The sequence below is a fragment of the Heptranchias perlo genome, chromosome 44 (genome assembly GCF_035084215.1).
Source record: "Heptranchias perlo isolate sHepPer1 chromosome 44, sHepPer1.hap1, whole genome shotgun sequence".
In the NCBI taxonomy this organism is placed as follows: domain Eukaryota; kingdom Metazoa; phylum Chordata; class Chondrichthyes; order Hexanchiformes; family Hexanchidae; genus Heptranchias; species Heptranchias perlo.
Genome location: NC_090368.1, coordinates 1,093,869 through 1,117,860, shown reverse-complemented (window position 1 = coordinate 1,117,860; position 23,992 = coordinate 1,093,869). Strand labels below are relative to the sequence as shown.

Here is a 23,992-nt window from a genome sequence, read left to right as displayed (position 1 = left end):
ATTATAAGGTACAGTGTCTGAATAATCACACACTTATTATAAGGGACAGTGTCTGAATAAACACACACTTATTATAAGGTACAGTGTCTGTGAATAATCACACACTTATTATAAGGGACAGTGTCTGAATAAACACACACTTATTATAAGGTACAGTGTCTGAATAAACACACACTTATTATAAGGTACAGTGTCTGAATAATCACACACTTATTATAAGGGACAGTGTCTGAATAATCACACACTTATTATAAGGTACAGTGTCTGTGGATAAACACACTTATTATAAGGTACAGGGTCTGTGAATAAACACACACTTATTATAAGGTACAGGGTCTGAATAATCACACACTTATTATAAGGGACAGTGTCTGAATAAACACACACTTATTATAAGGTACAGTGTCTGTGAATAAACACACACTTATTATAAGGTACAGGGTCTGTGAATAATCACACACTTATTATAAGGTACAGTGTCTGTGAATAATCACACACTTATTATAAGGTACAGTGTCTGTGAATAATCACACACTTATTATAAGGTACAGTGTCTGTGAATAAACACACACTTATTATAAGGTACAGTGTCTGTGAATAATCACACACTTATTATAAGGTACAGTGTCTGTGAATAATCACACACTTATTATAAGGTACAGTGTCTGTGAATAATCACACACTTATTATAAGGTACAGTGTCTGTGAATAATCACACACATTATAAGGTACAGTGTCTGTGAATAAACACACACTTATAAGGTACAGTGTCTGTGAATAATCACACACTTATTATAAGGTACAGTGTCTGTGAATAAACACACACTTGTTATAAGGTACAGTGTCTGTGAATAAACACACACTTATTATAAGGGACAGTGTCTGTGAATAAACACACCGCCTGTGCAGCCCTGCGGGTCCAACAACTCATTTCGAATCTGACCTGACCTCTTAAAAAGTTTCCTGTCTCTCCCACCAGCACAGACTGACATCGGGACACACAGCACGGACCGAGGATCGGCTCACACAGCACGGACCGAGGATCGGGTCACACAGCACCGGCCGAGGATCGGGTCACACAGCACCGGCCGAGGATCGGGTCACACAGCACGGACCGAGGATCGGGTCACACAGCACCGGCCGAGGATCGGGTCACACAGCACCGGCCGAGGATCGGGTCACACAGCACCGGCCGAGGATCGGGTCACACAGCACCGGCCGAGGATCGGGTCACACAGCACGGGCCGAGGATCGGGTCACACAGCACGGGCCGAGGATCGGGTCACACAGCACGGGCCGAGGATCGGGTCACACAGCACCGGCCGAGGATCGGGTCACACAGCACCGGCCGAGGATCGGGTCACACAGCACCGGCCGAGGATCGGGTCACACAGCACCGGCCGAGGATCGGGTCACACAGCACCGGCCGAGGATCGGGTCACACAGCACCGGCCGAGGATCGGGACACACAGCACCGGCCGAGGATCGGGACACACAGCACCGGCCGAGGATCGGGACACACAGCACCGGCCGAGGATCGGGACACACAGCACCGGCCGAGGATCGGGTCACACAGCACCGGCCGAGGATCGGGTCACACAGCACCGGCCGAGGATCGGGTCACACAGCACCGGCCGAGGATCGGGTCACACAGCACCGGCCGAGGATCGGGTCACACAGCACCGGCCGAGGATCGGGTCACACAGCACCGGCCGAGGATCGGGTCACACAGCACCGGCCGAGGATCGGGTCACACAGCACCGGCCGAGGATCGGGTCACACAGCACCGGCCGAGGATCGGGTCACACAGCACCGGCCGAGGATCGGGTCACACAGCACCGGCCGAGGATCGGGTCACACAGCACCGGCCGAGGATCGGGTCACACAGCACCGGCCGAGGATCGGGTCACACAGCACCGGCCGAGGATCGGGTCACACAGCACCGGCCGAGGATCGGGTCACACAGCACCGGCCGAGGATCGGGTCACACAGCACCGGCCGAGGATCGGGTCACACAGCACCGGCCGAGGATCGGGTCACACAGCACCGGCCGAGGATCGGGTCACACAGCACCGGCCGAGGATCGGGTCACACAGCACCGGCCGAGGATCGGGTCACACAGCACCGACCGAGGATCGGGTCACACAGCACGGGCCGAGGATCGGGTCACACAGCACCGACCGAGGATCGGGTCACACAGCACCGGCCGAGGATCGGGTCACACAGCACCGGCCGAGGATCGGGTCACACAGCACCGGCCGAGGATCGGGTCACACAGCACCGGCCGAGGATCGGGTCACACAGCACCGGCCGAGGATCGGGTCACACAGCACCGACCGAGGATCGGGTCACACAGCACCGACCGAGGATCGGGTCACACAGCACCGACCGAGGATCGGGTCACACAGCACCGACCGAGGATCGGGTCACACAGCACCGACCGAGGATCGGGTCACACAGCACCGACCGAGGATCGGGTCACACAGCACCGACCGAGGATCGGGACACACAGCACGGGCCGAGGATCGGGTCACACAGCACGGGCCGAGGATCGGGTCACACAGCACGGGCCGAGGATCGGGTCACACAGCAGCGGCCGAGGATCGGGTCACACAGCACCGGCCGAGGATCGGGTCACACAGCACCGACCGAGGATCGGGTCACACAGCACCGACCGAGGATCGGGTCACACAGCACCGACCGAGGATCGGGTCACACAGCACCGACCGAGGATCGGGTCACACAGCACCGACCGAGGATCGGGTCACACAGCACCGACCGAGGATCGGGTCACACAGCACCGACCGAGGATCGGGTCACACAGCACCGACCGAGGATCGGGTCACACAGCACCGACCGAGGATCGGGTCACACAGCACCGACCGAGGATCGGGTCACACAGCACCGACCGAGGATCGGGTCACACAGCACCGGCCGAGGATCGGGTCACACAGCACGGGCCGAGGATCGGGTCACACAGCACGGGCCGAGGATCGGGTCACACAGCACCGACCGAGGATCGGGTCACACAGCACCGACCGAGGATCGGGACACACAGCACCGACCGAGGATCGGGTCACACAGCACCGACCGAGGATCGGGACACACAGCACCGACCGAGGATCGGGTCACACAGCACCGACCGAGGATCGGGTCACACAGCACCGACCGAGGATCGGGTCACACAGCACCGGCCGAGGATCGGGTCACACAGCACGGGCCGAGGATCGGGTCACACAGCACCGACCGAGGATCGGGTCACACAGCACCGACCGAGGATCGGGTCACACAGCACCGACCGAGGATCGGGACACACAGCACCGACCGAGGATCGGGTCACACAGCACGGGCCGAGGATCGGGTCACACAGCACCGGCCGAGGATCGGGTCACACAGCACCGACCGAGGATCGGGTCACACAGCACCGACCGAGGATCGGGTCACACAGCACCGACCGAGGATCGGGTCACACAGCACCGACCGAGGATCGGGTCACACAGCACCGACCGAGGATCGGGTCACACAGCACCGACCGAGGATCGGGTCACACAGCACCGGCCGAGGATCGGGTCACACAGCACCGGCCGAGGATCGGGACACACAGCACCGACCGAGGATCGGGTCACACAGCACGGGCCGAGGATCGGGTCACACAGCACCGACCGAGGATCGGGTCACACAGCACCGACCGAGGATCGGGACACACAGCACCGACCGAGGATCGGGTCACACAGCACCGACCGAGGATCGGGTCACACAGCACCGACCGAGGATCGGGACACACAGCACCGACCGAGGATCGGGTCACACAGCACGGGCCGAGGATCGGGTCACACAGCACCGGCCGAGGATCGGGTCACACAGCACCGGCCGAGGATCGGGTCACACAGCACCGACCGAGGATCGGGTCACACAGCACCGGCCGAGGATCGGGTCACACAGCACCGGCCGAGGATCGGGTCACACAGCACCGGCCGAGGATCGGGTCACACAGCACCGACCGAGGATCGGGACACACAGCACCGACCGAGGATCGGGTCACACAGCACCGACCGAGGATCGGGTCACACAGCACCGACCGAGGATCGGGTCACACAGCACCGACCGAGGATCGGGTCACACAGCACCGACCGAGGATCGGGACACACAGCACCGACCGAGGATCGGGACACACAGCACCGACCGAGGATCGGGTCACACAGCACCGGCCGAGGATCGGGTCACACAGCACGGGCCGAGGATCGGGTCACACAGCACGGGCCGAGGATCGGGTCACACAGCACCGGCCGAGGCTCGGGTCACACAGCACCGACCGAGGATCGGGTCACACAGCACGGGCCGAGGATCGGGTCACACAGCACGGGCCGAGGATCGGGTCACACAGCACCGACCGAGGATCGGGTCACACAGCACGGGCCGAGGATCGGGTCACACAGCACGGGCCGAGGATCGGGTCACACAGCACCGACCGAGGATCGGGTCACACAGCACCGACCGAGGATCGGGTCACACAGCACCGACCGAGGATCGGGTCACACAGCACCGACCGAGGATCGGGACACACAGCACGGGCCGAGGATCGGGTCACACAGCACCGACCGAGGATCGGGTCACACAGCACCGACCGAGGATCGGGTCACACAGCACCGACCGAGGATCGGGTCACACAGCACCGACCGAGGATCGGGTCACACAGCACCGACCGAGGATCGGGTCACACAGCACCGACCGAGGATCGGGTCACACAGCACCGACCGAGGATCGGGTCACACAGCACCGACCGAGGATCGGGTCACACAGCACCGACCGAGGATCGGGTCACACAGCACCGACCGAGGATCGGGTCACACAGCACCGACCGAGGATCGGGTCACACAGCACCGACCGAGGATCGGGTCACACAGCACCGACCGAGGATCGGGTCACACAGCACCGACCGAGGATCGGGTCACACAGCACCGACCGAGGATCGGGTCACACAGCACCGACCGAGGATCGGGACACACAGCACGGGCCGAGGATCGGGTCACACAGCACGGGCCGAGGATCGGGTCACACAGCACCGACCGAGGATCGGGTCACACAGCACCGACCAAGGATCGGGTCACACAGCACCGGCCGAGGATCGGGTCACACAGCACCGACCGAGGATCGGGTCACACAGCACCGACCGAGGATCGGGTCACACAGCACCGACCGAGGATCGGGTCACACAGCACCGACCGAGGATCGGGTCACACAGCACCGACCGAGGATCGGGTCACACAGCACCGACCGAGGATCGGGTCACACAGCACGGGCCGAGGATCGGGTCACACAGCACCGACCGAGGATCGGGTCACACAGCACCGACCGAGGATCGGGTCACACAGCACCGACCGAGGATCGGGTCACACAGCACCGACCGAGGATCGGGTCACACAGCACCGACCGAGGATCGGGTCACACAGCACCGACCGAGGATCGGGTCACACAGCACCGACCGAGGATCGGGTCACACAGCACCGGCCGAGGATCGGGACACACAGCACCGACCGAGGATCGGGTCACACAGCACCGACCGAGGATCGGGTCACACAGCACGGGCCGAGGATCGGGTCACACAGCACGGGCCGAGGATCGGGTCACACAGCACCGACCGAGGATCGGGTCACACAGCACCGACCGAGGATCGGGTCACACAGCACCTGTTTTACCTTTTATTCCTTTCAACCCATTACTCAAAATATAGGAATTCGGTATCTGTGGGAATAATGTGGGGCTTATTTATTCCTATTTCCATCACGATCGATCCGTGTCCATATCCCAGTGTTATACAGTGACAGACCTGTACCCACCAGTACTGTACCCCAGTGTTATACAGGGACAGACCTGTACCCACCAGTACTGTACCCCAGTTATACAGTGACAGACCTGTACCCACCAGTACTGTACCCCAGTGTTATACAGGGACAGACCTGTACCCACCAGTACTGTACCCCAGTGTTATACAGTGACAGACCTGTACCCACCAGTACTGTACCCCAGTGTTATACAGGGACAGACCTGTACCCACCAGTACTGTACCCCAGTGTTATACAGGGACAGACCTGTACCCACCAGTACTGTACCCCAGTGTTATACAGGGACAGACCTGTACCCACCAGTACTGTACCCCAGTGTTATACAGTGACAGACCTGTACCCACCAGTACTGTACCCCAGTGTTATACAGGGACAGACCTGTACCCACCAGTACTGTACCCCAGTGTTATACAGGGACAGACCTGTACCCCCCAGTACTGTACCCCAGTGTTATACAGGGACAGACCTGTACCCACCAGTACTGTACCCCAGTGTTATACAGGGACAGACCTGTACCCACCAGTACTGTACCCCAGTGTTATACAGGGACAGACCTGTACCCCCCAGTACTGTACCCCAGTGTTATACAGGGACAGACCTGTACCCCCCAGTACTGTACCCCAGTGTTATACAGTGACAGACCTGTACCCACCAGTACTGTACCCCAGTGTTATACAGGGACAGACCTGTACCCACCAGTACTGTACCCCAGTGTTATACAGTGACAGACCTGTACCCACCAGTACTGTACCCCAGTGTTATACAGGGACAGACCTGTACCCACCAGTACTGTACCCCAGTGTTATACAGTGACAGACCTGTACCCACCAATACTGTACCCCAGGGTTATACAGGGACCAACCTGTACCCACCAGTACTGTACCCCAGGGTTATACAGGGACAGACCTGTACCCACCAGTACTGTACCCCAGTGTTATACAGGGACAGACCTGTACCCACCAGTACTGTACCCCAGTGTTATACAGTGACAGACCTGTACCCACCAGTACTGTACCCCAGTGTTATACAGGGACAGACCTGTACCCACCAGTACTGTACCCCAGGGTTATACAGGGACAGACCTGTACCCACCAGTACTGTACCCCAGTGTTATACAGGGACAGACCTGTACCCACCAGTACTGTACCCCAGTGTTATACAGTGACAGACCTGTACCCACCAGTACTGTACCCCAGTGTTATACAGTGACAGACCTGTACCCACCAGTACTGTACCCCAGTGTTATACAGTGACAGACCTGTACCCACCAGTACTGTACCCCAGTGTTATACAGTGACAGACCTGTACCCACCAGTACTGTACCCCAGTGTTATACAGGGACAGACCTGTACCCACCAGTACTGTACCCCAGTGTTATACAGTGACAGACCTGTACCCACCAGTACTGTACCCCAGTGTTATACAGGGACAGACCTGTACCCACCAGTACTGTACCCCAGTGTTATACAGTGACAGACCGGTACTCTTGGACTGGAGACCAGCGGCTGTTTGGCCCTTTGCCCGGTGACTGTACACTGGCCAGGCTGACAGATGGGGCCCACAGGGGAGGCCTGTGAGGGTCGGTGGGGAGTCCGAGGGTGGGAGTGATGGAGCTGGGGTCGTGCACTTGGGTGTCCCGCAGGGCACCGACTGCCGGACAGCCCGGGGTCTGCGGGCCGCACCAACTTTCCCTGAAGCACATTCTCCCCCGGCCCTTTCGGAGCCGTCCCGAAGCTCCGGGGAGGACGGCAGCCGGCCGCCGTGGGAATGACAGACCGGCCTGGAGCCTGCGCGCTAGGCCGCGGGGTTCCCACCCCCCTCAATTCCGCAACCCCGGCTGACGGCTCGGGCCCCGGGCTTTCCCTCAGCCGCTTACCCGCGAGTTGTTGAGCTGCATCATCACCTCCTCGAAGGCCGCCGTCTCCTCCGCCTGTTTCTGGTTGTGGAGCGCGATCTTCTCGCTGAATTTCCGCGGGTTGTTGTTGGCCGCCATGTTGATGGCGTTTTTTTTCCCCTTCACGGAAACGGGGCGGGCGGGGAGGCGAAGTTCAAACCAAAATAATTAAACACGTCAAAACAACAGGGCGGCGGGGGGGGGGGGGGTGGGAAAAAAAAACCTGCCCGCCCGCGTCGCAGGGCCCTCCGGGAATTGTAGTCTTCGGCGGCGTCCCGCCCCCCCTCGCCCTCACGCGAGGTGAACTACAACTCCCAGAATGCGCCAGGATAACCAGGGGAGGGGGGGGCTGACCCGCCGCCGCCGGGAGCCGCACTACAGCTCCCAGAAGGCCCCGCGCCGACCAGGGGAGGGGGCGGGGTGACCCCCGCCCCGGGGCGTTCTGGGTACTGTAGTTCACCTTGATCCAACTTGCACGTTGATCGCCCCAGGAGGGGAAGGGACAGAAAAACTCCAACTGCTCCCAAATGCTTTACGAAGCAATTTAAAGTATTGATTGCTTTGCTATTATCATTAATGCAGCATGTATTTCCCTAGCGTATGACCTGAGAAAGCGTTCCAACTGTTGGCAGAATATAGTAATTTGTGAATGTTCAATCTGTTGAGATTAATAGCCTGTGCCAAGCAATGGATTAATAATAAAGACTAACTAGAGCGGGAAGGGCAAGCCAGAACTACACTCCAAATCAGGATTGTTACTTACCACATATGAAACCATAGAATCATAGAAAGGTTACTGCACTGAAGGAGGCCAGCTCTCTGCAAGAGCAATCCAGCTAGTCCCACCACCCCCCATCTCAACTACCTCTTCACTTACAGTGATTTTGGCAGCATCTCCTTCCTTGGTAAAGACAGATGCAAAGCACTCATTTAGTACCTTGGCCATCCCCTCTGCCTTCATGAGTAGATCTCCTTTTTGGACCCTAATCAGTCCCCACCCCTCCTCTTACTACCCGTTTACTGTTTGCATGCCTGTAGACCACTTTTGGATTCCCTTTTATGTTGGCCGCCAGTCTATTCTCATACTCTTTCTTTGCCCCTCTTATTTCCTTTTTCGCCTCCCCTCTGAACTTTCTATATTCTGCCTGGTTCTCACTTGTATTATCAACCTGACATCTGTCATATGCCCCTTTTTTCTGCTTCATCTTACTCTCTATCTCTTTTGTCATCCAGGGAGCTCTGGCTTTGGTTGCCCTACCTTTCTCCCTCGTGGGAATATACCTAGACTGTACCCGAACCATGTCTTCTTTAAAGGCCGCCCACTGTTCAATTACAGTTTTGCCTGCCAATCTTTGATTCCAATTTACCCGGGCCAGATCTGTTCTCATCCCACTGAAATTGGCCCTCCTCCAATTAAGTATTTTTACTTGAGAGTGGTCCTTGTCCTTTTCCATAGCTATTCTAAACCTTATGATACTATGATCACTGTTCCCTAAATGTTCCCCCACTGACACTTGCTCCACTTGGTCCACCTCATTCCCTAGAACCAAGTCCAGCAATGCCTCCTTCCTCATTGGGCCGGAAACGTACTGGTCGAGAAAGTTCTCCTGAACACACTTCAAAACGTCCTCCTGGTAAACTGCTAACATATAATATTGTTGGGTTTGTTTGCAGGTGAAATTTAAGATTTCTTACTTATTGGTATCTGTAATGGACAATACATGAATCTACTTAAAGTGAGAAGTGTCTGCTTTTTAAAAAATCCCTAGCTTGGATTTTACTATCCGTCGTGTTTAGCAGTTTGTAAGGCATGCTGGCAAAAGGATACTTTCTGCTATTATTTTCTGGTTGCATTGTGTTGGATGCATTTGATGCTCTATATCCTTCAGTGAACTGCGACAAGTCACACCTCGATACAAAGGACTTCTGGAGGGCGTGAGCTTTGTGCCGCTCAATGGTGATTCTCGGAGCGTTCCCCGGGCCAAAGGGAAAAACGCTCCTCTCAGTGGACTCTCTCGGTCTTTTCCTACTGGGAATCTTGCTTGTGAGCTGGGTGATTCCGGGGACATTCCCGTCTGATCAATGTTGGTTGGGTTACTTAGATGATTTCACATATCAAGATCTGGTAGAACAGGCTCGAGGGGCTGAATGGCCTACTCCTGTTCCTATTTTTCTTCCTGTGCATGTCCAGGTGCTCCCTGTTAATAGAAATTTAGGATGGAATGGGGGGAGGGGGGGGGGTCAGCATTGGAGAATTGATTTTTTAAAATTCGTTCACGGGATGTGGGCGTCGCTGGCAAGGCTGGCATTTATTGCCCATCCCTAATTGCCCTTGAGAAGGTGGTGGTGAGCCGCCTTCTTGAACCGCTGCAGTCCGTGTGGTGACGGTTCTCCCACAGTGCTGTTAGGAAGGGAGTTCCAGGATTTTGACTCAGCGACAATGAAGGAACAGCGATATATTTCCAAGTCGGGATGGTGTGTGACTTGGAGGGGAACGTGCAGGTGGTGTTGTTCCCATGCGCCTGCTGCTCTTGTCCTTCTAAACAATTTTACAACACCAAGTTATAGTCCAGCAATTTTATTTTAAATTCACAAGCTTTCGGAGATTCTCTCCTTCCTCAGGTAAATGTTCAGGATCTCCTTGAAGCCTACGCATTTATACATATTGAATAATACATGGTGTTTACAGACTGCCCCTGCAACTGCCCGTTGCCAAGGCAATCACCGTGTTCAGACAGAGAGGTGTCATCTGCAGAACCCCCGAATACACATTCAACAAAAAAACAAACAGGGAAAAAAAAGAGAAAAAAAAACAGAGAGAGGCAGAAACATCCGGAAGGCAGAGAGAGCCAGCAAATGACCCATTATATTAAAAACAGATAACATTTGTTCGCTGGTGGGGTAACGTGTAGCGTGACATGAACCCAAGATCCCGGTTGAGGTGGTAGAGGTCGCGGGTTTGGGAGGTGCTGTCGAAGGAGCCGTGGCGAGTTGCTGCAGTGCATCCTGTGGATGGTGCACACTGCAGCCACAGTGCGCCGGTGGTGAAGGGAGTGAATGTTTAGGGTGGTGGATGGGGTGCCAATCAAGCGGGCTGCTTTATCTTGGATGGTGTCGAGCTTCTTGAGTGTTGTTGGAGCTGCACTCATCCAGGCAAGTGGAGAGTATTCCATCACTCCTGACTTGTGCCTTGTAGATGGTGGAAAGGCTTTGGGGAGTCAGGAGGTGAGTCACTCGCCGCAGAATACCCAGCCTCTGACCTGCTCTCGTAGCCACAGTATTTATATGGCTGGTCCAGTTAAGTTTCTGGTCAATGATGACCCCCAGGATGTTGATGGTGGGGGATTCGGCGATGGTAATGCCGTTGAATGTCAAGGGGAGGTGGTTAGACTCTCTCTTGTTGGAGATGGTCATTGCCTGGCACTTGTCTGGCGCGAATGTTACTTGCCACTTTTGAGCCCAAGCCTGGATGTTGTCCAGGTTTTGCTGCATGCAGGCTCGGACTGCTTCATTATCTGAGGGGTTGCGAATGGAACTGAGCACTGTGCAGTCATCAGCGAACAACCCCATTTCTGACCTTATGATGGAGGGAAGGTCATTGATGAAGCAGTTGAAGATGGTTGGGCCTAGGACACTGCCCTGAGGAACTCCTGCAGCAATGCCCTGGGGCTGAGATGATTGGCCTCCAACAACCACTACCATCTTCCTTTGTGCTAGGTATGACTCCAGCCACTGGTGAGTTTTCCCCAATTCCCCACGTTTTAAGTTGTGTCCCTGAGATTTGAACCCTTCACCACAGGTTCCTTGGATCATTTCTGGTCATTTGAGGTCACGACTCCCCACCTGCCGACTGACTACAGTTCTGGACAGTGATCAGGAGCAGAAACCCTGACTGTTTTTTCCTTCTCTCACTAACAGGATCACTGAGGCCGATGCTACTGTTCCTACTGAGATCAGCTAACTCCACACAGATCAAGGGCTGGACCTGGGACCTGTCCAGTTTGAATGGTTCAGCTATCAGAATAAACCCAGTGACCCATTGGGTAAACTCAGAAATGATCCAAGGAACCTGTTCCCTGTGGTGAAGGGTTCAAATCTCAGGGACACAACTTAAAACGTGGGGAAGTTTGGAGTAAAAAAGGAAGTTTGGGGGACTTTTTCACCCAAAGGGTCGTCAAGTTACAGGAGGGAAAAAGTTAACAGGGAAGGGGAGTGGAGCGGGTTTTGTAAATGGGATGAAGAAGCAATTAGGTGTGTTTCTGGAGAGAGAAGGGATTGAGGGATACGGGGAAAAGGTGGGGTGGAGACAGATGGTGAGGCAGTGGAGAGGTGGGATTAAGGAATATGGGGAGAAGGTGGGTAGATCTATCAAAAAGGGACAGGCTAGTTGAGCCTCCGACAGTGCAGCGCTCCCTCAGTACTGCACTGGGAGCGTCAGCCTAGATTTTGTGCTCAAGTCTCCGCAGTGGGGCTCGTACCCACAACCTTCTGACTCTGAGGTGAGAGAACTGCCCAGTGAGGCACAGCTGGCACTGAAGGAGCTGGGGAGGGCAGAAAGTATGTTTGTTGATAGTGAACAAGCATCAATTCCTGATGTTCCAATGGGTGGGATTTATCAACTTAATGCACAAATGATCAGAGAATTTATAAATTGTTCAAACCGCCAGCAAGAATGGAAGATTTGCTTCTCGCTCTCTGTAGAAACACTTCATTTGTGGACCAAACGGTCTTAATTTCATTCTGAAATTGAGCCCATTTCAGCAAACATATAGATCAGATGGAATGCAGTCTACATTCAGAAATGAGAACTGGTCAATAGAAGCAAAAGAACACACAAATTTTAAAACGCACGGCGGATCCATGAGCTTCTGGAACAGGCCAATGACTCAGATCGGCTCCTTTGGACAAATCCGAACCTCATAGGATGGAAGCAGTGTGAGAGACCAGTCTACGTGGTCCCCAGCACAATCATTTTCTACAGTCTCAGTACAGTGGGGTTTTTATCATTCTAGCCCAAGGACACAGAGCTGGCTTCTTGTAATTCGAAGATACAAACAAAAGCATAAAACCTGTGAACCATCTCACCAATCACCAGCCTCCAACCTCCCTCTACAACAGAAAGTTGAAATTAATCAATAAGATAGTCAGTGCCCCTCTGATCTCTCCTCTCTTGTCCCTCCTGACTCCCCCCACCATCCTATACTCTTCACCCTCCCTGCATCCTCGCCTTGTTGAAATCAAGACTCTACACCGTTGCCTACTCTTTACTCACTTTCACCCAGGCTGTTCTGGTTAGTTTTTGCGACTTTACGCTAAATATTCACCGACCACTCCTGTGAGCAAGTCTTGTGTGCCCTATGAACTGGAGTGTCTTTCTACCTGACTAATTTTCAGGGGTCAGCCAGAAAACCCTCCTGCCACCATACGCCAGATTACTGAAAATGTAACACGCGTTATCACAGGAGACTGGTCTTCAGTGGGCAGACTGAACATTTATCGAGTGAGTGAGTGAGGGAGAGTCTCAGAAGTTAAAAGCTGATAGATTTTTTAAAAACTTCTATTTCATGTAAAAAGCCCCATGAAATAGTTCAATGATTTCTGGATCTCATTTCATGACTGATGCAGTTCCTCTAAACCCAGTCTTGAGTTACATTGAATGGGTGGTTTAAGACTGAAGTCACACAAGGCGTCTAAACATTTTTATTTCATCCCTAAAAACAACGCAAAATAGTGTTACATTTATACAAAAAGTGTCTATGAGACCATCACTAAAAGCAGCAGAAACACATCTGCATTACAATCGTACTGGGAAATTGGCAAATATAAAGCTTAAAACTTTGTTTTAAATATTATTTATACACATAATTTTCACTGGTCAGTCCTGGGAGCAGGGTCAGTCGGGGAGTGAAACTGTGCATTCACTTTCTCTCACCTTTGCCCCCACACTGAGCATGTTTATTGCAATCTCCCCCACCTTTTCTCAGCAGTTATTCCCCATCCTCTTGGCTCGTTACTGGAGTCCAGATTCAATGGGAATCAGCTACTCTCCAGTACCTCACCCGTCTGGCTAGTCTAGTGTCAGCAGGTTATTGAACCACAAGCGGCATCACAGGGTCTGATCCTGTCCCGACTCAGCATTCCTATTTCCAGGACTGGGTCACTGGACGGGGACCAGGAGCAGGAACCCTGGCTGACACTCCCCTCCCTATCCCGGGACAGTGATCAGGAGCAGGAACCCCGGCTGACACTCCCCTCCCTATCCCGGGACAGTGATCAGGAGCAGGAACCCCGGCTGACACTCCCCTCCCTATCCCGGGACAGTGATCAGGAGCAGGAACCCCAGCTGACACTCCCCTCCCTATCCCGGGACAGTGATCAGGAGCAGGAACCCCGGCTGACACTCCCCTCCCTATCCCGGGACAGTGATCAGGAGCAGGAACCCTGGCTGATATTCCCCTCCCTATCCCGGGACAGTGATCAGGAGCAGGAACCCCGGCTGACACTCCCCTCCCTATCCCGGGACGGGGACCAGGAACCCTGGCTGACGCTCCCCTCCCTATCCCGGGACGGGGACCAGGAGCAGGAACCCTGGCTGATATTCCCCTCCCTATCCCGGGACGGGGACCAGGAGCAGGAACCCCGGCTGACATTCCCCTCCCTATCCCGGGACAGTGATCAGGAGCAGGAACCCCGGCTGACACTCCCCTCCCTATCCCGGGACAGTGATCAGGAGCAGGAACCCCGGCTGACACTCCCCTCCCTATCCCGGGACAGTGATCAGGAGCAGGAACCCCGACTGACATCTCCAACAATCTTTCACTGATAGGAGTCCATTCCCTATTTCTCCCCCACAATCTCTGACTGAAGGGAGCTTAGTTAAATGCTGGTGAAGGTGCTGTATAAGTCTCAGATCCCAGCCTCTGGTAAGACCAGTGGGATGTGTGGAGCAGGTTAAATGTACAGCACACTATTAAATGCTTAGATGTTACAATCTACGAGTCAGGCAGTCAAGTACTGTATTGGAGTGAGCAGCCTAAAGTTTACATTTGTTCTATAAGTCAAATATTAAAATACCACTGGTGACTATCAAAATAGAGGAAGTTAGAAAATACAGCTGTAATCTTTCACAATCAACTTACAAGAGCATGATTGGTTAAAAATATTTTTAAACAAGTATCTTTTTAATTACACATTAAGTATCTCTTCCCCCCAATTCCACCCTTCTGTGTTTTAGCAACAGTGGAATCTACACGGCAAAGGGCAGTTTGTTAACAGACAGCACGCACACTCATTTACTAACAATCCCACAACAGGAGACACGGGAAGAGTGGGGACGGGCAATTCAACCATGGGGTGAAAGGAGGTTTCCCCAGAGTCTGCTTGCCCCCCATTGGGGTGGGAGGGGTGCAGTGATGCCGCAGGGCCCTGATTCTGTGGCTGGTCAGATCATGTTTACACAACACATTCCATGGTGCGCTTTTTGCTGAGGACCCAACATCTTTGTACAGAACTCACGGGCTGCAGCAACACCTTTTGGGTCTGATACATTATCAGCCCCGGGTGATTGCTGCATCATCCAAAATAAGATCTGCTGAGTGTTTGCCAGCATTTTCAGGTCAGGCAGCACAGAAAATAGGAGCAGGACATTCGGCCCCTGCTCCCCCATTCAATATGATCATGGCTGATCCTCTATCTCAATACCATATTCCCGCTCTCTCCCTGTACCCCTTGATGCCTTTTGTGTCTAGAGGCGAAACAGAGTGAATGTTTCAGAGCGATGGCTGCTCATCAGAACTGAAGGTCATTGACGTGAACCATTAACACTGTTTCTCTCCCCACAGACGCTGCCTGACCTGCTGAGTGATTCCCAGCATTTTCAATTTTTATTTCAGATTTCCAGCAGTATTTTGTTTCTGTCCCTGTCCCATCCGATTGTGTTCTGGGCTTTTTTAGCCCAGTATATTTTACCGACGGGCTACTGTTTTTGAATAGGGGTTATAGTTTCGGACTGATCCCAAACCTTCGATCAGTGGGTGGGACCCTGCCCTTTCAAATCCCAGGAATATTATTTGTCCAGCTGTTAATATCAGCAGTTTCAACTGACACAGGTAACTTCACATCAAAAGTTATTCATTGTGTAAAGAAAGCGCTTTCAGATGCTTCGACATGATAAGGTGCTATATAAATGTAACAGTTATTGATACCAGTTTTAAGATTGTAACGCTAGTTCTACAATGTGTGTGGAAAACTCTCAACAGGTCTGAGCTCCGAGATACAAAGTTTTGGAGGGATTAGGACCAAAATTATTAAACCCATTGGGCTGGAGGAGTTAATTGAAATGTTGCAGTAGAGGCAGTTCGAGCATCAATCCAGCCCTCTGGAGGCCTCTTGTTGCTTAACACCAGACAGACCCTTCAAAAATAGTGTCTCAAAGCAGAATCGTACAGTTACAAGTCTTCAAACTTTAGTGAGATTCAGAATTCTTTTAAAATTTAAACTCTTGGAAGTATTTAGTTGCTAGGAGTTGTCATAGGGATGAAAAAAATCTCATGTACTGTAGCTGGAGGTCTTCGACCTCACTCCCAAAATGACCTGAATTCCTGGTTTGACATTTATTAAATACACCCGTCTGAAACAACACCTTGAGGTGTCCACGCACTTGGCCTGTGAGATGCAACACCCACTCACTAAGCTGCTGGCCTCAAGCTCGTTACTGTGCGGAAATGCACAGCCGAGACCAGACCTAACCGCACACACTTTGGGGCCTGGCTTCAAGGCCACGTGTAGGTGAGCCGGGTACTGCCGTGCGTCACAGAGAGATCCAAGTGGAGGGGAAAAAACAAGGTGTTAAGGAAACCGAGCGTCTCCCCTTTGGAAGAGGGACCTCTGCCTGCCTGCCCGCCCCGTAATGTAGCAATGGGACATTTCTCCCTTTCCCACAGTCAGGTTATTCATTTAGTGCCCAGTCAGGGCGCAGCTTCTCCTGTGGTCCCCCTGCTCATAATTCATAGAAACATAGAAAATAGGAGCAGGAGAAGGCCATTCGGCCCTTCGAGCCTGCTCCGCCGTTCAATATGATCATGGCTGATCCTCTATCAATTCCTCGCTGGAGGAGAATTTCACCCACCAGTATTTGGGGCCGGAGTTAAATCCAGCAGGTTTATTCAATATCGACTCTAGATGCTAAAATTCTATTGTGAGTTACAGTCCTCGAACCAATCAACTCCCTCTGATCAGTCAGTGCACTTCATTCCAAGCTGCAAGTGCCATCCTGTTCAACAACTGACAAGCTAGCATTCTCACAATTATCCTGGGAGCAGCAGCTCACCGAGATTAGGCTTCAAGTGCGAGAATGAAAACGGGAATGGTAAATAAAAATGGAGTTTGAGAAAAGACACTGGAAGTTTTGACGTGGGAGGTAAAAATATAGAAGGTTAAAGGATTTGATAGGGTAGATAGAGAGAAACTTTTTCTGCTGGTGGGGGAAGTCTAGGACAAGGGAACATAACCTTAAAATCAGAGCCAGGCCATTCAGGAAACACTTCTTCACACAAAGTGTAGAACTCTCTCCCACAAGAAGCAGTAGATGCGAGCTCAATTAATAATTTTAAATCTGAGATCAATAGATTTTTGCTAGCCGAGGGATATGGAGCCAAGGCGGATAAATGGAGTTAGGATACAGATCAGCCATGATCTCACTGAATGGCGGAACAGGCTCGAGGGGCTGAACGGCCTCCTCCTGTTCCTAAAGGGAACTGGAAATGCGAGGTTAAAACGGGGGTGGGGGGAAAGGAGATTTCAAACGGAGCTCGAGCCGATTGAGCTGGTGAACTTGAAATGGGGGGGTGTCGGTACTGGTGTAAACGGTGCCAGGCGTGGCGATCCATCCCGTCCACCGGCGTTAAACCTTGATGAAAAGGACCCCAGTGACCAGGGCAAAGCCAACGATGAGCATGATGACTTTGCAGATGCGTTGATCCGAGGAGCTGAGCTCGTGGGGCAGGATTTCCATGAAGGTGATGTAAATGAAGGTGCCGGTGGCGACTCCCTCCAGCACGCTGCGGACCAGCTGGTGACTGGAGTCCTCGGTGAGGACGATGCCCAGCCCGATCCCCAGGGGAGACATCACGGCGAAGGTAACGATGCAGCAGACCACCGCCGTCCGCTTCAGCCGGCTCTGCACCAGCTTCAGGGTCAGGCTGAAGGCGATGATACACTTGTGGACGGAGAGGGCAATGCAGATCTCCACCACCTTGGAGTTGGCCTCCTGCAGCCCCACCGCCAGGCCTTCGAATATGGAGTGGAGGCAGAGCGAGAAGACCAGGACGAAGCAGCGGATGGCGGAGTGGGAGTTGAAGTCGACGTGGAGGTGGTGCCCAGGATCCTCGCGCTGCGACACGCTCTCACTTGGACCGAGGTGGTGCTGGGAGTGCAGGTTCCCGCTGGCTGACCTGCCCAGCAGGGCCCTCGTTTCCTCCAAGTTGCTCGGCTGATCCCTGCAGGCCAGCACAATCTGCTCCATGATAAGGACCAGGAAGAAGCCCATCGCAACGATGAACTCTGGCAGGGGGAATTCCAGCTGCAACACAAACACAGTATGGCGCAGGAATGCTTGAAACTCAACGGTACAGGAGAGAGGGAGGGCAACACATTTAAAAGGGCAATAAATCAGCTGCACTGCTGAGTGCCAGTATACATTTGTTCTCATCATTTACTGCACAGCAGCGTGGAGGGAGCTTTACTCTGTATCTAACCCTGTACCTGCCCTGGGAGTGTTTGATGGGACAGTGTAGAGGGAGTTTTACTCTGTATCTAACCCGTGCTGTACCTGCCCTGGGAGTGTTTGATGGGGCAGTGTAGAGGGAGGACGAACCCTCCAACCAGCCCAGGGACGAACCCTCCAACCAGCCCAGGGACGAACCCTCCAACCAGCCCAGGGACGAACCCTCCAACCAGCCCAGGGACGAACCCTCCAACCAGCCCAGGGACGAACCCTCCAACCAGCTGATTGTCACCAACCCACAGCTTTCAATTTTTGGTAATTTGAACTCTTGCCCAAATTTTAAAGCAAAAAGCGAAGGACGTGGAAACGTTCAGTAATAAAATCCAATGAAGCATTTAAGGTAAATAAGGATAAACAATTAGACCAACAAGAAAAAGGCCCCATCTTCTACTCAGAGTGAGTCTGCTGTTGTGCAATTACTGAGAATTAGCTTAGTAATAACCGGGAAGGTCGGACGCCACCTGCAAACACACAAGATCAGCAAGACCTTCCTGGAGATATGGAACCACAAACCACATGGAATGAATCATCACCGACATGCTGCAATAACGAAGCATCAGCACGGCAACGTCATCCAGAATCGGGAAACTCCCTCGCCCATTTCCCCGACCAGGGTGGTCCTCCTCTCCTGAAGACGTCGACTCTCGCTAAGATACGGACTCAACACCCACCCTCCAGTATCTCACCTAAGAGGCTGTTCCTCACACTTACGCCCAGACCGCGAGTGTCAGCATGCTGTCTGGATGCGGAACATTCCCCGGTGTTTGGAAGCTGCCGAAAGCTCACCAGCTGGGTGGCCAAAGAAATGGCCGAGTTGGTGACTGTAATGTGACAACCTCTGGTCTGTAACGCCTTGGCCAATAGCTGGCACAGTGCTACAGACAGACTCACTGTCCCCTGGGCTTGGTGAGGAGGGGGTTTGACGGGAGAGTCGGGCCGCGCGCGGGAGGGGAGGGGGTTTGACGGGAGAGTCGGGCCGCGTGCGGGAGGGGAGGGGGTTTGACGGGAGGGGGTTTGACGGGAGAGTCGGACTGTGTGCAGGAGGAGAGGGGGTTTGACGGGAGAGTCGGACTGTGTGCGGGAAGGGAGGGGGTTTGACGGGAGAGTCGGACTGTGTGCGGGAGGGGAGGGGGTTTGACGGGAGAGTCGGGCCGCGCGCGGGAGGGGAGGGGGTTTGACGGGAGAGTCGGACTGTGTGCGGGAAGGGAGGGGGTTTGACGGGAGAGTCGGACTGTGTGCGGGAGGGGAGGGGGTTTGACGGGAGAGTCGGACTGTGTGCGGGAGGGGAGGGGGTTTGACGGGAGAGTCGGACTGTGTGCGGGAGAGGAGGGGGTTTGACGGGAGAGTCGGACTGTGTGCGGGAGGGGAGGGGGTTTGACGGGAGAGTCGGGCCACGCGCGGGAGAGGAGGGGGTTTGACGGGAGAGTCGGGCCACGCGCGGGAGAGGAGGGGGTTTGACGGGAGGGGGTTTGACGGGAGAGTCGGACTGTGTGCGGGAGGGGAGGGGGTTTGACGGGAGAGTCGGGCCATGCGCGGGAGGGGAGGGGGTTTGACGGGAGAGTCGGACTGTGTGCAGGAGAGGACTCGGGCAGCAGATTCCTGGATTAGTAGAAATTTGTAACGAAGGAGGTGGAAAGCCAGCGAGAAGGGCAGTAGTGAAATTAATCTGATGGCCTGGGTTACAGGTCAGTACGGGTGGTGGAGAGAGATAGAGTGAATAAGCTGGCAATCTACCCAAAGTAGAAAGTGTGGTTGTTTGAGGTGTAGTGACTGTATTGGGACACAAAATACATACAGTCATGGAGCAGAAGAGAGGCAATGGAAGAGAAAGTATCGGTCAATGAACCCAAAGGCGATGGAGAGGTTAGAAAGGAGCAATGAGCTACGATCACAATCCCACAGTAGGTGGTTTAAATAATCCCAAGACGCAGTGAATGCAAAAGACTTCAAAATGTGCCACACAAAACCCAAAAAAAGAAGTGATTCTGACCACCACCACCCTCAAATGTAGTCATTTCCTCTGTCGCTGCCCATTCTGGGTTAGCTCAGTCACCCCATACCAAATAAAACTAATCACCATTCGCCTCGGCCACAAGCAATTCACACAACCAACAATAACACTGTGGTTTGGTTTTCTCCCCCAAAGATGAATCATGAGAATTCCAGTCCAAGTCATCATCGCTCGAGTAACTCTGGCAGTAGAGAGGGGAGCACAAGTCACGAAACACACCACTCCAATCCAAATCCCTCCCGACTGGAACTGGGGGCGAGTTTTAAGGGGGGCAGACACTGTTTGTAGAGAGAGAAGGGTATTCTGACTCGATTCACTTAGCTGTGGGTGTTTAGTGTCAGCCATGGCTCAGTGGGTAGCACTGGCCCCTGAGTCACAAAGTCATGGGTTGGCTTCAAGCTCCGCTCAAAAGGCATGAGTACATAATCCAGGCCAACCCCCCCAGTCCAGTACTGAGGGAGTGCTGCACCGTCTGAGGTGCCGTCTTTTGGATGAGATGTTAAACCGAGGCCCCGTCTGTCCTCTCAGGTGGACGTAAAAGATCCCACGGCCGCTATTTCGAAGAGGAGCAGGGGGAGTTCTCCCCGGTGTCCTGACCAATATTTATCCCTCAACCAACATCACTAAACAAATTACCTGGTCATTATCACTTTGCTGTTTGTGGGATCTTGCTGTGCGCAAATTGGCTGCCGCGTTTCCTACATTACAACAGTGACCGCACTTCATCGGCTGTAAAGCTCTTTGGGACGTCCCGAGGTGGTGAAAGGCGCGGTAGAAATGCAAGTTTTTTTGTAAGCCTAAACGGTGGGGCTGTGAGGGGAAGGAGTGTTTCAAAGATCTGCTACACCAAACTCGGTTAACATGACCGGTTAGCGGGAGAACGTAAACAGTACTTACTGTGATTTTCATCTTGTCCAGCACCGCAGCCATGTCAGATAGATACCCCGGGAGCAGATCCAGGAGACAAGTGGCAAAGAAAACGCCACCAGCCAGGCAGCTGAGGAGACTGAGAACTCTCCGCTGGCCTGTTTGGAGAGGGTTGAAAAGGGGGAGAATAAAGACGGAAAATGCTGGAAACCCGCAGGTCGGTCAGTGAAAAGACTTGTACTGAGCAGGAGGAGGCCATTCTGCCCCTCCAGCCTGTTCCATCATTCAATGAGATCATGGCTGATCTGTATCCCAACCGGTTTATAACCCCCATTCTCTCCCCCTCCCCTCGGTTTATTACCCCCATTCTCTCCCCCTCCCCCAGTTTATTACCCCCATTCTCTCCCCCTCCCCCTCGGTTTATTTCCCCCATGCTCTTCCCCCCCCGTCGGTTTATTCCCCCCATTCTCTCCCCCCCGTTGGTTTATTACCCCCATTCTCTCCCCCTCCCCAGGTTTGTTCCCCCCATTCTCTCCCCCTCGGTTGATCACCCCCATTCTCTCCCCCTCCCCCCCCGGTTTATCACCCCCATTCTCTCCCCCTCCCCCCGGTTTATTACCCCCATTCTCTCCCCCTCCCCCCGGTTTATCACCCCCATTCTCTCCCCCTCCCCCCGGTTTATCACCCCCATTCTCTCCCCCTCCCCCCGGTTTATCACCCCCATTCTCTCCCCCTCCCCCCAGTTTATTCCCCCATTCTCTCCCCCTCCCCCCGGTTTATTCCCCCATTCTCTCCCCCTCCCCCCGGTTTATTCCCCCCATTCTCTCCCCCTCCCCCCGGTTTATTCCCCCCATTCTCTCCCCCTCCCCCCGGTTTATTCCCCCATTCTCTCCCCCTCCCCCCGGTTTATTCCCCCATTCTCTCCCCCTCCCCCCGGTTTATTCCCCCATTCTCTCCCCCTCCCCCCCGGTTTATCACCCCCATTCTCTCCCCCTCCCCCCCGGTTTATTCCCCCATTCTCTCCCCCTCCCCCCAGTTTATTCCCCCATTCTCTCCCCCTCCCCCCGGTTTATCACCCCCATTCTCTCCCCCTCCCCCCGGTTTATTCCCCCATTCTCTCCCCCTCCCCCCGGTTTATTCCCCCATTCTCTCCCCCTCCCCCCGGTTTATTCCCCCATTCTCTCCCCCTCCCCCCCCCCCCCGGTTTATTCCCCCCATTCTCTCCCCCTCCCCCCGGTTTATTCCCCCATTCTCTCCCCCTCCCCCCAGTTTATTCCCCCATTCTCTCCCCCTCCCCCCGGTTTATCACCCCCATTCTCTCCCCTTCCCCCCGGTTTATCACCCCCATTCTCTCCCCCTCCCCCCAGTTTATTCCCCCATTCTCTCCCCCTCCCCCCCGGTTTATTCCCCCATTCTCTCCCCCTCCCCCCGGTTTATTCCCCCATTCTCTCCCCCTCCCCCCGGTTTATTCCCCCATTCTCTCCCCCTCCCCCCGGTTTATCACCCCCATTCTCTCCCCCTCCCCCCAGTTTATTCCCCCATTCTCTCCCCCTCCCCCCGGTTTATTCCCCCATTCTCTCCCCCTCCCCCCGGTTTATCACCCCCATTCTCTCCCCCTCCCCCCGGTTTATTCCCCCATTCTCTCCCCCTCCCCCCGGTTTATCACCCCCATTCTCTCCCCCTCCCCCCGGTTTATTCCCCCATTCTCTCCCCCTCCCCCCGGTTTATCACCCCCATTCTCTCCCCCTCCCCCCGGTTTATTCCCCCATTCTCTCCCCCTCCCCCCGGTTTATTGCCCCCCATTCTCTCCCCCTCCCCCCCCGGTTTATCACCCCCATTCTCTCCCCCTCCCCCCCCCGGTTTATCACCCCCATTCTCTCCCCCTCCCCCCGGTTTATTCCCCCCATTCTCCCCCGCGGCTCGGGCCGGTTTTTGCCTCCTTACCAGCCGTACCCGATCCTCCCGCCACGACCGCCGCTCCTCGGACCGCGCACATCGGCAGCAGGCCGCTCAGCACCGTTAGCACCAGCAGCAGGGCCAACGAGGCCACCTTCACCTCCAGCCCCGGGCTCATCGTCAAGCCCGCACCCGGCTCCAAGGGCACCTTCCCCGGACCCGCTTCTCCCATGGCTCGGCTTCGGCCTCAGGCCCCCGATACCATCGGCTTCACCTCAGCGAATCACTCACACAGTCACCGGGATCGGAAAACACCGGGCCCGCGCTCCTGCCGGCTGGATTTTCTTTGCCGGTACTAATAGCGCCGACAGTCCCACTCCGAGCTCCCTTCCTCCCGCCTACTCTCTCACGCGACTCCGGCGGGCTGCTAGGCCGCGCGGGGAACCGTCAATGTGAGGGCGGGAACGAAGCTGTCTGATTGACACCTCGGACGACCAATCACGCGAGTCATCCAGCTGTGACTGGCGTCCCGATGAGCCAATAACTGTTTAGAATTTAGGAGGCGGGCCTGTGATCTGACGACCTGTCACTTCCCACAGATTTTACAAGAGGCGGGGCTTTGCGTGGGCGGGGCGGGGCTTTCCCAGAGTGGGCGGGGCTACATCGTCACTGGTCTTGGACTGTCCAAGTTTCTCAGA

General features: G+C 54.4%; 2 protein-coding genes across 2 annotated transcripts in view; both read right to left on the bottom strand.

Annotated features, from left to right (window-relative positions):
• Positions 1 to 7,850, bottom strand: part of LOC137306665 (CREB-regulated transcription coactivator 2-like) — a 46,946-nt gene extending 39,096 nt beyond the window's left edge. The window contains exon 1 of the mRNA XM_067976010.1: positions 7,720 to 7,850. Within this exon, the coding sequence (XP_067832111.1) occupies positions 7,720 to 7,836 (117 nt within the window). The 5' untranslated portion in view covers positions 7,837 to 7,850. The remainder of the gene's footprint in view (positions 1 to 7,719) is intronic.
• A 5,571-nt stretch (positions 7,851 to 13,421) lies between these two features.
• LOC137306562 (zinc transporter ZIP1-like) lies at positions 13,422 to 23,750 on the bottom strand. Its single transcript, XM_067975844.1, has 3 exons — positions 23,343 to 23,750; positions 21,429 to 21,556; positions 13,422 to 18,316 (listed from the first exon to the last, which is right to left on the bottom strand). The coding sequence occupies exons 1-3, from the start codon at positions 23,524 to 23,526 to the stop codon at positions 17,639 to 17,641; spliced, it is 990 nt and encodes a 329-aa protein (XP_067831945.1). The 5' UTR covers positions 23,527 to 23,750; the 3' UTR covers positions 13,422 to 17,638.
• Positions 23,751 to 23,992: the final 242 nt, after the last annotated feature.